Raw genomic sequence first — 13,702 nt, forward strand, 5'->3', positions numbered from 1 at the left:
TTATGAAATATGTTGACGCGTATAATAATGAAAATACATGTCAAAACTTGTGCAATTGAAGCTAAGAGCAATGCTTAGAGGGATATGTATAGCTTTACTGTATGTATTAGAAAACAAGGCAGAACATTAAGCTTCTATATCAACAGAAAAACGAGCAAATTGTAACCAAAATAGTAAAAGGAAAAAATATAATAAAAATAACAGAAATCAAGTAAAAAGATGTATGATATTTTAAATGAAATCTTTCAGAGATTAATTAAATTGATAAACCTCTAGAAAGACTGACTCTATAAAAGTAGAAAACAAATTACCAATATCAAGAAAGAAACAGGAGACATCACTATTAAAGTATACTAAAGAGATGGAACAAATAAATGCAATAACGTAATCCTGGATTGAATTCTGTACTAGAAGGGAAGAAAATGTGATAGCATTTCATGAATGAAAATTTATTAAAATTATAGTATATTCTTTATGTTAAAGATTGTATCAGTGTTAAATTCCCTGGATCTGATAACTTGTACTGTGATTATATAAGAGGATAGATATTCTTAGGAAATATGTACTGACGTATTAAGAATCAAAGGAGCATGATGTATGCAGTCCATTCTCAAATGGTTCAGAGAAAAGGATAATAAGATGTTATAAATAACTTTATAATAATTTAATAATTTCGGTGAAAAACTCATCTTGGCAAAACTGACACAAGGAATAGAAAATCTGAATAGTCTTATATGTGTTGAATGAATTTTGTATTTGAAATACTTTTCCAAAGAAAATTCTAGGCCCAAATAGTTTCACTGGTGACCTAAACAGTTAGAGAATTTACATCAACTTTACACAATTTCTTACAGAAAATAGAAAAAGAGGTAACATTTCCCAGAGGGTAAGGGGGACTAATATATATAAGGAAGTACAACTTTCGAATTGAAAGACAGCTGGGATTGTTCTGAGCCATCTACTTTATTCTCCCAAACATTTGGCTAATTCATTCCTAAAATTTTGTCAGTTGTTAAAGGCTTAATCTTTGGAAGAACCTTTAGCTATTCTAACTAATTTATGCATTTCGTAAATTCTTAGATGTGATTGATTATGAAATGTATTATTAGTCTACGTGCTACTAAAGAGGGGGAAAGCCACTGCCAGTTGCAATTGTAAAAAATTATTGTTTACAAAGTGTCTCCCAATTTCAGAGATACTACTTGGGGGAAAAAACATGCATCTTAGAATTAGTGAAATATGAGATTTTGTCTGGTTTTGTCAAATTTTTAGTTTCTGTGTATTAGCGTGACTTATAAATTGAAGCATTTTTATCTCTAAAAATGTTAGAGTGTACCTTAGGGTAACCTAAATTACTCACTTAGAGGTAAAAAATATGGACACATAATTTACAGAGAAAGTAAAACAAATATGAGATAAAATATTCACCATGATATAGACACTTTAAATTGACACATCAAAGTGACCCACACTAGTCTCAACTTAATGGTAACCTAAGAAATGTTTTATTACAATAGAATCACACAAATTGCGGAAGCTTTTAGGTGTGTATTTGTCACTTAATGAGATCTTTACTCCTCTAAGGAGAATACTTTTTTCTCCCTTAAGTTCCCATAATAAAAGCAATTTTGCTGATCCTTGTTTTGAATTTCAGGGATGACGTAATTAACTGGCATATTTACTAAAGCACATTTCAATATTTGTCTCCTCTTTTTTTACTTAATGTATTAATAGGAAATATACATGTATTGGCTTTTGCATTAGGAGGCCTTCTCTGGTTTAAGCCTCTCTTTTCCTGATAAAGTAATAATAGCAAGTTTTAGCAAGAAATGTGTGGACTTAATTGTAAATGGGAAATATAGGGATATATAGACATATAGTCTCTGTTTTCTTTTTTTAGATATCTTTTCAGTTAAGATTAATGGGAGCTGGCAGTATATTTAGAGGTTAAAGAGAAAGAGCCAGTGGAGAAGGTAATGATGAGAGGAAAAGATTACAAGTTCAATTCAGGAGAGCAAATAAAGAACCTCTCCATGCACCATTTCTGTCTACTCCATCCCAGAAGTTACTGGGAGCCATATTAATGGATTTCGTTTTGCTCATGTGAAGAATGCTTTCTTCCATCTAAATAGCTTATATAATTTTTAGCGTAATGCCATGTTGTGAACATAATAATACGTTAAAATTTAACAACTATCTGGCACCTTTAAAAATTTGTTTTGGCCAGGAAATAGAAGTGGTGGTTGCTGAAATTCTTGGGGCTGCTCGTGATATTCCGAGGACGTGTGTGAAGCTAAATCACCTACTGACAGATACTTCTATTTAACCTTTCTTTCTTCATAGCTGTTCCTTCATGATGCTATTTTGGCCTTCTACTAGTAAATGCGTGACTTTGCTGAGAAAGTAGGCCAGACATTCAGGAGGGCTGTCCCTGTAATGTTTTAGGTCTCTTGGACTGTGAGGCCTCAGGTTGGCCACTGGAGAGCAAAGGACTGCATATTTGTACCAGCAGCCTTGAGGAGCATCAAGAACTGGCAACAATAGAGATAGAAGCCAGAAATCATAGAATAACTTTACTGTTAGCAAACAGGGTTTCAGTTTGATGCCGGTGTGGTTTTTCTGATTTTCCAAATTTGAGCATGACTCTTGTTTAAGGGTTATTATTTTATTGATAAGTTTTAGAAAACTGACCATTTTATTCATTATCAGTACGAGGATGTCGTCCGGGAAAAATTGTGCAGATGACTGAAGCAGAAGTTCGAGGCTTATGTATCAAGTCTCGGGAGATCTTTCTCAGCCAGCCCATTCTTTTGGAATTGGAAGCACCGCTGAAAATTTGTGGTATGTAAATGGCTAAAGTTGGAAATAATCTCTTTTGAATCCTGGTTTTCTCTCACATTGACATTGAAAATGACCTAGAGAAAGAAAACATTTAAAAATTTTTGTAAAATAAAGATTGATAAGGTTTTGTTATAGTTAATAAAAATTGAAATTTTCTAAATGATAAGTTACAGATGAGAAAATGTTTATTTACATATACAGCAGATAAAGAGTGCTATTCACACCATATATAAAGTTTTTTATAAATAAGAAAAAAGACAATACAACAGAAATTTTTTTAATTAAAAGAGGCAGATCTTAGAAGAAATTCAAACGGCCAATAAATGTTAAGATTCTTGACCTCATTAGTAGTCAGGGAAATACAATTTAAAAAACAAATTCTGTCCACTAATCAGATTGGGGGAAAAAATGTCAACATTCGATACCCAGTGTTGTCAAGGATATGGAAAAATGGGCATGTCAGTACATTGGTTAGAAAAAATATCATAATTCTGGGTGTCAGTATGTATGGCATTTTGACTTGGTTGTGATCATTTTGATTTATTCTGAAAATGATATAACTTTACAGTTTTTTTAAGTCTTGCAGGGGCTGTTGGCCAAAAGCAAAAACTTAGAACCTTGAGTTAAGCAATTGTATTTTTCTATAGTTCACGTAACAGCAGGAAGTGATATAAATAATGTATTATACTAGCTTTTGGTTTAATAACACAGTTTTTCTTTGTAGTGGCTATTAGTATTTATGACATAGCTTAATGGACTCAACCATCAGCTTTTTCTCAAGGATTATTTGCTATATGCAAAAAATTTTGTTCTCCTGCATGTTTCTTAGTAATCCACAGTCACGCCATGTAACCTGCAGATGCTTAACGTGCTCTTTAAATACTTTTCTTCTCTTTCTTCATGTGGTTTCTTAAGTCATGTTGCTTGGCGCTTCTTTGTACAGTGCCTAGCAAATAAGAGATATTAGCTAAGTAAATGCTGAAAAAATTAGCTTATGGTATCACTTGTAAGTAATAGGTAGTAATTTGGAATTTTGTGGAAATGATCTGTCTATTCTATGAATTTAAATGAAGCAAATGTAGTTGCTTGTAAGTCATCTTAAAATTAAAATAATTCAAATTCTCAGCAAGGTACACTTTAAATTGCTTTAATATAGAAATAATTTGAAGATGATAGAAGATATTTATACTAAATATTTCTAAGTTATTACTTGTCTCGCTTTGGTATAATGAAGTGACTTAAGTTAAACTACCAGATAATAAGAGTAACTGTATTTGTTCTCTGTTGTTGTGTAACAGTTTACCCCCAAACTTTGTGGCTTAAAACAACATTAATTTATCATCTCACAGTTACCATGAGTCAGGAATTTGGGCACAGCTTAGCTGAGTACTCTGGTCCTAGGTTTCTCACAAGGCTCTTGATCGAGATGTCATTGGGGGGCTGCAGTCACGTCAAGACTCAGCGGTAGAAGAATTTAGTTCCTTGGGGGCTGTTGGATTAAGGCCTCAGTTCCAAATGAGCTGTTTGGCCAGAGGCCTCTTTCAGTTTTTTGCCAGGTGTGCTTCTCTCAGTAAGGTAGCTGCAACAGAAGGCAAGAGAAAGTAAGTGCAAGCAAGATGGAGGTCACAGTCTTTTGTAACCGAATCTCAGAAGTGACAGCCTGTCTGACTTTTGCTCTGTCCTCTTTGTTAGAAGCAAGTCACTAACTACAGCCCATGTTTAAGGGGAGAGGGATTACACAAGGGTGTAAACATGGGGAATCAATTCATAGAAGCTGCTTTAACCACAGTAACCAAATATTCTGAAACCAACTTTTTCTATTTTCAGGAGATATTCATGGACAGTATACAGATTTATTGCGATTATTTGAATATGGAGGTTTCCCACCGGAAGCCAACTATCTTTTCTTAGGAGATTATGTGGACAGAGGAAAGCAGTCTTTGGAAACCATTTGTTTGCTCTTGGCTTATAAAATCAAATACCCAGAGAACTTCTTTCTCTTGAGAGGAAACCATGAGTGTGCTAGCATCAATCGCATTTATGGATTTTATGATGAATGTAAGTAAAAAAAAAAAACAAAACAAAACCTGTTTTTTATTGATGGAAAAAATTCCCTGATAATCTTCTATTTCAAAAGAGTTCCTTCAAGTCAGCTTTTGAAAATGTGACATATCAGCATAAACCTTAAAATGAGCCTTTTCTTGGGAGAGGAACCTGAAACCATGAAATGATTCTAATTAAATTGGTTCCTTGGGCTTTCTTTGGTCTTGTTTCATTTTGACTGCAGTTTGCTCAGCCGAAAGGCCCTCTTATAAGTAGTTATGTAGTAAAATATCCAAGTGGAACAGAGGTCACTAAAGATAGTAGCCTCTGGTTTTTTTAATGTCCATTAAAGTTTTAGCTTTCAGCATTCTTGTAATATTGCACAAACTCTTATTGGCCCAGTGTCACAAGAAATGTTGACACATTCTATGAAATTATTTAAAAGTTGAAGTTTATTATTAGAATGTCAGTCTATGCCTATAAATCTAGAGAGAGAAGGATACTGAATACTCTGGCATATCCTTATTTTGTTGTACTCTTTTTCATTAGTAAGAAATCACTGATTTAATATTGTGTGGTAGTGTTTACAGATGCTACTACATTTTAATATGGTCTTTTATTTTTTTGTTAGAGCATGGAAGTGAACATATTTGGTGAATTTCAATTTAGAACCAATTACAACGATTTTTAAAGTTGAGTTTATTGTTTTTAGTGTTGAGTTCCCTATTAGAATCTTTGCTTTTCTCTATTCTAAGTTAAAATCTTCTTGATTCATATAATCATTTGTTTGACAAATGTTCGAGGAAGTAGTATATGCCTGCCATTATTCTAGACACTAGGAATGCAGCAGTGCACAAGACTAATGATTTTCGTGGAGCTTACATTATAGTGGGAATGATTCTTTATTTGAATTCATTTGCATTTTTATTTCTGAGAAGTATATGGTTTCAGTTTTTTTAAATCAGACCATTAGGCAGGAAGTGGGTTGTAGTATTTCAAACTATAACCACTTCTAAAGCTATATCAGATATAAAGATATATTCTTAAAGGATAAAATATGGACTTTGAGTAGCCTCAGGATAGAAATGACACCAAATGAAATAATGTATGTGAGAACAACTTGTAAATACTACTTTGAATTATACTTATTCTTGAGAAGCAGATTGTGCCATAAAGGCATAAGAAATTAGTGCTTTTGTCTTTTATCCCCTTCCTGGATTAGTTGTTGGAACGTATTGCCAAATTCAGAAAAATTGAGTAACTAAAAAGGTGAACATACACTTAAGATTGTCTTTGTCACAGCTCTTTATGTTAGACTACAGGGGAACTATAGCCTTTGTGTCTCTATACTTGCTATAGTGCCAAAGTTGTAATTTACACAAAAGTGAATACAAGTTAAACACTTAGAAATTCTCCTTTCTTGGCAATAAGTTTATGCTCTGTTACTCAATGTCTTAGAGCAGCGGTCTCCAACCTTTTTGGCACCAGGGACCTGTGCTTCTATGAGAATCTAATGCCTGATGATCTGAGTTGGAGCTGAGGCAGTGGTGCTACCACAGGGGAGCAACTGCAAATACAGATGAAGCTTCACTCACTTGCCCACCGCTCGCCTCCTACTATGCAGCCCTGGTTCCTACCAGGCCACGGACTGGCACAGGTCCATGTAGCCCCGAGGGTTGGGGACCCCAGCATTAGAGTTAAAATTGACAGTGTCTAGAGACACCCTTTTTACTTCTGCTTACTGTTCGGCTAGGTATTTAACTCTAAGATACATGTTGAATACAAAACATAAACTAATAGTCTATTAGACTATTTCAAAGTAGCTATATTGTAGTGATCTTAAAAGACAAAAGTGTTTGCTCTATTCATTTCATAAAACACCTAGTAGAATCTTTGAAGTCTTTGTAACTTTACCGAAGTTGTGAATGTTTACTTATTATCTCTTCAAAAGTATATAAGTAGCACTTGTTTATAGAAAAAACACTGTGCTAGATAAATAAAAAGAAGAAAATTAAAATTATTCTTAATCCTGTGGCTGTGAGATAACCGATGAGAATAGTTTTAGATTTATTTACTCTGTTTGCTTGTTTTTTTTACAGGCAAACGAAGGTTTAATATTAAATTGTGGAAGACCTTCACTGATTGTTTCAACTGTCTGCCCATAGCTGCCATTGTGGATGAGAAGATCTTCTGTTGTCATGGAGGTAGTAGACCAGTAAATTTATGGCTTTTTCTTCTTCTGTTATTTATAAAAGTCCTATAATAATTAAGATGCTTTCAGAAAATAAAGCAGTGCTTGTGTAAAACCTCAAGTGATTAAAACTGTTTTAAACATGGCTAAAATCTCTTTTACTACCAAGGAAATTTATGATTATTTGTACATAGTGAAAATGAAAATTTAGTATTTATCTTTAAAGAATTTCACATATGAGGAGGATAACTGGTGTTTTGTTTGAAAAAATATCTTCTTTTTGCCTCAGTTTTGACAGAAAGATGCCCCTACTATCAGTAAAAATGAGTATCATTATTTTTCTGCCTCTATTAAATAACTTTTCATCAGAATCCAAATATAATTTAATATTCCCATATACCAAGAGTTAGGCTTTATGTAATAATGTCTGCTTTAACCCTAAAAATAATTTATGTTAGAATAAGTTATTCTATATGCCTTGTTAAATAAGCTTGAATATAAGAAAGATTTTCTTTCTCCAAAAACTAACATTTGGCTGGATGCTATGAAAATATATAGAAAATGTATGATCTGGCTATCTTGAGGAATTTAAAAACTTGTTGATAAAATGTATATTTTCAAAACAGATCAAGTAATGAAAGGAATTTATGTCAAAGTACTTGTAGAGAGAGTAATTATGAGAAGTCAGAAAAGGGAGAGAATTAAAATTGTTGGTCAAAAGTATAGAGGAATGGGTTTTGGAGGATAAATAGACTTTGGAGAAGTAAAAAGGACTTGAGACAGTCTTTTATGTTCAGTTCAAGGAATGTGTGAGCAGTGGCCTGACTAGAATGTCAAGTACATGTTGGGGACTGATGAGATCAGAGTATAGAAATTTGAATACCGAGCAGAGGAGTTTACTGAATAGTTTAGTAGCTATATTGGGTTTTTATACAGGGAAATTTAATGAAATACTATAAGAAAATTAGCTTTCCATCAATATGTGGAAAAAATTAAAGTGGAAAAAAACTGAAAAGATAACTAGTATTTATCTGGGCCTGAGGTAATAAATGATTTATTCTCTAAGAAACATACTTTACTATATTCATTGAAGTATTTTACAGTAGACATTTAAGAAATTGTAGCTCTTGAACATTAGTATAGCTAAGACTAGACATGTAGCAGTATGGAATATGAATATTTAGTTTCATTCTTTATATCACAAAGAATGAAAGAAACTAAATTGGGTTGTCTGCCAAAGAGAAATGCTAGCTTTTATCTATGTACTACTTTAAAGATTACAAAGTACTTTCGTGTGCCTTTTCTTGTTTATCATTCTGATCAATAGTTACGCTTTTATGAAGGTAATGAGCTTGTTGGAGCAGATTGTAGGAAGGCCTAATGGGACAGAACGGGTCACTTTAACTTGAAAGCAAATGTGTTTAAGAGTAGGTAATAAGAAGTGGCAAAAGTGATAGGAAGGATTGGAATTGAGTATGTTCCTATGAAGGGCAGGGAGTGGTTGTGAAGAAAGAAGAGTGGTAGGATTTCTTTCCTTAAGATATCTTCTGAAATGGAAGAGAATTGTGTTCCCTGGTAGGGAAGAGCGGCTATATATATATATGTTCTGTTATGTCAGAGTGGGACTTTATTTAATAACTCAATATATTAAAAGAAACACTAAATATCTTTAATTTCACATAGTGACTCTACTTTGATAAATTTTTTTTATTTGCGTAAACAGTGTTTATATAACAGTACTGTGACTCATCTTTTTATTTATAGGACTGTCACCAGACCTGCAATCTATGGAGCAGATTCGGAGAATTATGAGACCCACTGATGTCCCTGATACAGGTTCAATATATAGAGAAGTTAATTAATTATTTTATGTAAAACGTTGGCATATTTGAACTTAATTATATTTAGTGGAAGTAGGATTGGTTTACATAACTAACAATAGCGCTTTTCTATAATCCGTAAACTAACTACAGATTACTTGCAGTAATATAAAATATTACATTTTTTACTAATTATTCCCCAAAGTGCTAAACTTTTTAATTTTCATATATAACCATAATATGGTTCTGTCAAAATGATTATCACAAAAGATCTTGCTATTGATTTCCCTTCCTGTTTTTCTAAATGCCCTCATTCATGTCATCATTGGTTATGTCCTTCAAAGACTTGTCTAGAATTAGTCAAAAGTTTAATCTTTCTTTCTTAGCTGAGGATACAATTACCTCATTTAAAATTATCTAGTTTCTGTTATTTCCTGCATCATCTGTATTTCATATTTTTGGAGCCCTTCAGGCTCTTGAGACAAAGTTCTAGAAACCGATGAATTTTATGAAAATTTTATGTTAAAAAATTATCGACTGGCCATACATTTAGAATAAATTAAGTGAAGCAAGTCAAAACAAAAGCAAGTATGTTCAGTTGAGGATAAATTGCTTCATTGATTAACAAATGAACCTAATATAATTTTATAAATAATCGTAAGCACAGTTGCCACTTACCCTAACTTTTTTATTGGCTTTAAAATGGTAATTGTTTATATTTGAATACTAGTGTGTGTACTAAGGTGTATAGTAATGATGGCATTCATATTATAAAGTGACATGAACTAAGAAAGTGACATTACATATTGTAATAAGTTGCCTCGTAACTCATCTAAGTGACACAACTTATTTGTGTTGATTATAAAAGGGAAAAACATACATTTTACCAGATTTCAATTGTAATTATAGAATATATTTGACTAAACCTAACAGAAACTAGTATTTAAATAATGGGGTGTTTGCTGTTTTTTAAATAAGATACAATATAAATATATATTTCAAGTCATTATAGCTTTAGAGTTTCTGTTAATGGTATAGTTCACATATAAATCATTTTCAAGGGTGACATGATAGTTTTCTCTTAGTACATTTTAATGGTAATTTTCTGAGATGCTAAAGATGGCCATTGTAAGCTTTGTAATCTAGAGATATTCAATTTATACATTAAAACATTTTTCAAAACAATAACTTCATGATTGTGATGCTTGTTGAATAGGAATTGAATTATAAAACACTGAACCTTGACTGAGGTTCTTATCTTGATTCCTTGGTTGAATAATGCCAGATTGTTTTTGCTAGTATCATTTGATTTTGAATGCATGCAGACTATCATGTTGTCCAGATAATTCCAAAAGCAACCAATTATAGTTTTATTGTCACATTAAAATTATAGATTAATATCTTGGCTCCTTGCTCCTTGTTTCATTTATGGAAACACTAGAAGATAGGAGCATTTAGAGCACTGTGTATGTGGTTTTTGTTTTTTTTTTTTTTTTTTTTGAAAGAATTAGCTTGTGATTCTTTAGAAATCGTAAAGAGCTTATAAATTAAGGCTATCCCTACAGATTTTGTATGTTGGTGGATTTCTTAAAACAGCAGGAGCTTAGTAATTATGATAGAAATTAAGAGCACATTGCCATCAGTTCTTAAAGTTGTTTAAATCATTCCCCTGTCAAAACAAGCTATATCATAACCCAAAATGAAAATCTCCTTTCCTGATAAAACTATATTATGAAGTTTATGGATTACAACAACAAGAAGAACTTTAGCACCATAGTTCTTAGAAAGGTACTTAATATTACCATCTCAGCATCCATCTCCTTAATTTCATTAGAGTTTGACTTTTACCTACTCTTTTTTTCCTCAACTGTCAACAAATTGCTTTCATTAAGGCCTGGTGACATAACTGTAAATGACACATTTTTTATTTTTGACCTACTACGTTTGTTCATTGCACTTGAAATGTAACCATGTTCTACTTCTAGATAATTTTTAACCCTTTCAGGAGATATCTGTTATTCTAATTTGTTTTGACCATTTCTCTCAATATTTTTTGCTCATCCTCCCACCTCTGCCTACTTTTTAAATGTTTGATTTCTCAGAGTTCATGTGCTAGACTTCTCACCAAGGTGGTCTGAGTCTCTTAAAATTTACACTGCTGTTAATGGATGGTAAAGATACCCAGATAAGTATTTATAGCTCTGATATCTTTTCTTAAACCTGAAACATTACTAAAGTGTAGGATCTCATCTGTTTGTGTTCCTTCGTACTTTATTTGAATACTCCAGCCCTTTGTAGAAAATGTTTTCAACAGATGTAACAAAGCAATTTATTACATGTATTAGGCAACTTATTACAATATGGAAATTGATCTATCGATAAATAAAATTCCAGTGAAATCTCAGTTGGGTTCATGTAATTAGACAAACATTCAGAAGTTTTATATGTGGAAGAGCAAAGGGATTGAAAGTAACCAAGATAATCCTGAAGGAAATTAAATATTAAATGGTAATACTAGCCCTACCAGATACGTAGATTTATTTAAAAACTCTAGTATGTCATTGGTTTGGGGATAAATAGATTAGTGGAGTAGACTGTGGTACCCAGTAACAGAGTGTAGGTAGCTCTGTAAGGAAAGGGTGAACTATTTAGGAAATGCTGCTTGCTGGGTCATTTGGTTATCCATTTGGAGAAACTATACAAAAGATAAGTATTTTCCATGTATAGTTTGCTTGGAGTGTGCCATACACATACTTATATATGTGGAAAGAGTTGGAAAGTACTACCTTAAGAAGCCAAGGAAATTATATTTGTATGGTGCTTTAACAGAGAGTGAGTAAATTTGATAAACTGAGATACTGGGGGCGGGGGGTGGCAAGAGATTATTACTGTTTATTAAAGGGTAAGAGGGCAAGAGAAGAAATGTGACATAGATGTACTTTATTTGATAAACTCAGCTTTTTTATTGCTGTGTTCTTATTTAAAGGTTTGCTCTGTGATTTGCTGTGGTCGGACCCAGATAAAGATGTGCAAGGATGGGGAGAAAATGATCGTGGTGTTTCCTTCACTTTTGGAGCTGATGTAGTTAGTAAATTTCTGAATCGTCATGACTTAGACTTGATTTGTCGAGCTCATCAGGTATGAAATATAAAATTATGGGATGTTTTAATATTTATTAACTTCACAAGTCCACTCTTTCTTTTTGAAGAAACAGTTTGTGAAGCCTATCTTCACAATCTAATGATTTGTTTAACTCTTTCTCACCTTCTAAGAGGATATGTTTCAAAAGTATATGTTTTTGCAGTGTACTGCAATTCCAACAAGTTTTTCAATGCTTATCTGAAGCTTTTTAGGAATACTTGTTCCTCTTTTAATATAATGTTTACGTATTGTAGATAAGAATCAAACAAATTGCATTTTGATAAAAACAGGCCACACTGTAAAATGACGTTTTTGAGAAAGTTGGGGAAATTCGATTATAGACTAAGTATTAGATATCAAGGAATCATTGTTAATTGTTTTAGCTGTGATACCATTATTGTTATGTAAGAAGGATGCCCATATCAGAAATGCATACTCAAGTATGTAAAGGGTAAGATGGCATGTTTAGGATTTGCTTTAACAGACATCAGCAGAGTAAAAAAAAAAAAAAAAAAAAAAAAAAATGTAGCAAAATTTTGGTAATTTTTGAATCATGGTAGTTAGTAAATGGAAGTTTATTTATCTCCACTCTGCTTTTTTACATATTTTAATTTTCATTATAAATATTCATATACAAATTTTTTGTGTGTCCAGTACTATATTGTGCACTTTTTAAGGAGGGGGTCTTGACTTGCTGACCTTTCAGTAGCTACTGCCTTATAAACTTACATAGCATACATTTAATGTTTGTTAAATAAAAGAATTAAAATCTTATTTTAAAAATTTAGTATATCAAGTCCTCATGCTCCCTAAAACATAACTGGTATGAAATATATTGAAAGGTATTTTCAAAAATCTTTTTTGGCTACTTTTGAAAGTACCGGAAGTATTTGAAACTTGTAAATATAATATTTTTAAAGATTCATTATTTTTCTTTTGCAAGCAAAATGTATTAAGTATACGCTATTCCATATTGCTTCTCTTTTCTGTGGGGTTTTATACCCATGACACTTGACTACTACCTCTTTGTGATCTCATGTGATAAACGTAGGTGACTGGCTTCTCATTTTCGGCACATGTTAGATATCACATGCCTTTCTTCTAGCAGAATTTCCTAGTTCATATAGAAATGAAGTCATGTCCCCAGATTCCTTGCTTTTCGCAAAATTGTCTTAATCAGTAAACACTGTCTTTATGATTGAGATAGTTAAGATAAGCCTTCCATTAGGTAAGAAGGCAGAGTTGCTAAGTACTGATATTCAGTTTTTTCCAGCTATAGATCTCCATTCACTGGTCTTTTTAAAAAGAGTTGATTATTTTTAAAATTCAGGTCACTGAACTACCTTAGTTTTTGCATTCTTTTTCCAGGCACTTCCAACATCTTTTTTTAAACATTTTGTTTTGGGTGGCAAATTATGCTCAGAGACCAAGGTTGTCTTTGTTAATGATTTAACACAAGTTCACTGCAGGAATTATAATTCACTAGCCAGTAGTACACAGGATTATGTCTTTTAATAAGCCAATAAAGAAATAACATATTCCAAAACAATGATAGGCTACTCAACATTGCTGTTCTAGGCAAGGAGAAATAAAAGGAATAAAGTCCAAATTTAATTGAAGTGTTTGTTTATACAAGTTGTTACTTGAGCTCCAACTGGTTTTTAGG

General features: G+C 32.5%; 1 protein-coding gene across 1 annotated transcript in view; it reads left to right on the top strand.

Annotated features, from left to right (window-relative positions):
• Positions 1–13,702, top strand: part of PPP1CB (protein phosphatase 1 catalytic subunit beta) — a 31,707-nt gene that overhangs the window by 13,059 nt on the left and 4,946 nt on the right. The window contains exons 3-7 of the mRNA XM_016145340.2: positions 2,710–2,841; positions 4,669–4,899; positions 6,984–7,088; positions 8,840–8,911; positions 11,882–12,033. Coding sequence (XP_016000826.1) covers positions 2,710–2,841; positions 4,669–4,899; positions 6,984–7,088; positions 8,840–8,911; positions 11,882–12,033 — 692 coding nt within the window. The remainder of the gene's footprint in view (positions 1–2,709; positions 2,842–4,668; positions 4,900–6,983; positions 7,089–8,839; positions 8,912–11,881; positions 12,034–13,702) is intronic.

This window comes from Rousettus aegyptiacus, unplaced genomic scaffold (assembly GCF_014176215.1).
Source record: "Rousettus aegyptiacus isolate mRouAeg1 unplaced genomic scaffold, mRouAeg1.p scaffold_m13_p_7, whole genome shotgun sequence".
Taxonomy (NCBI): domain Eukaryota; kingdom Metazoa; phylum Chordata; class Mammalia; order Chiroptera; family Pteropodidae; genus Rousettus; species Rousettus aegyptiacus.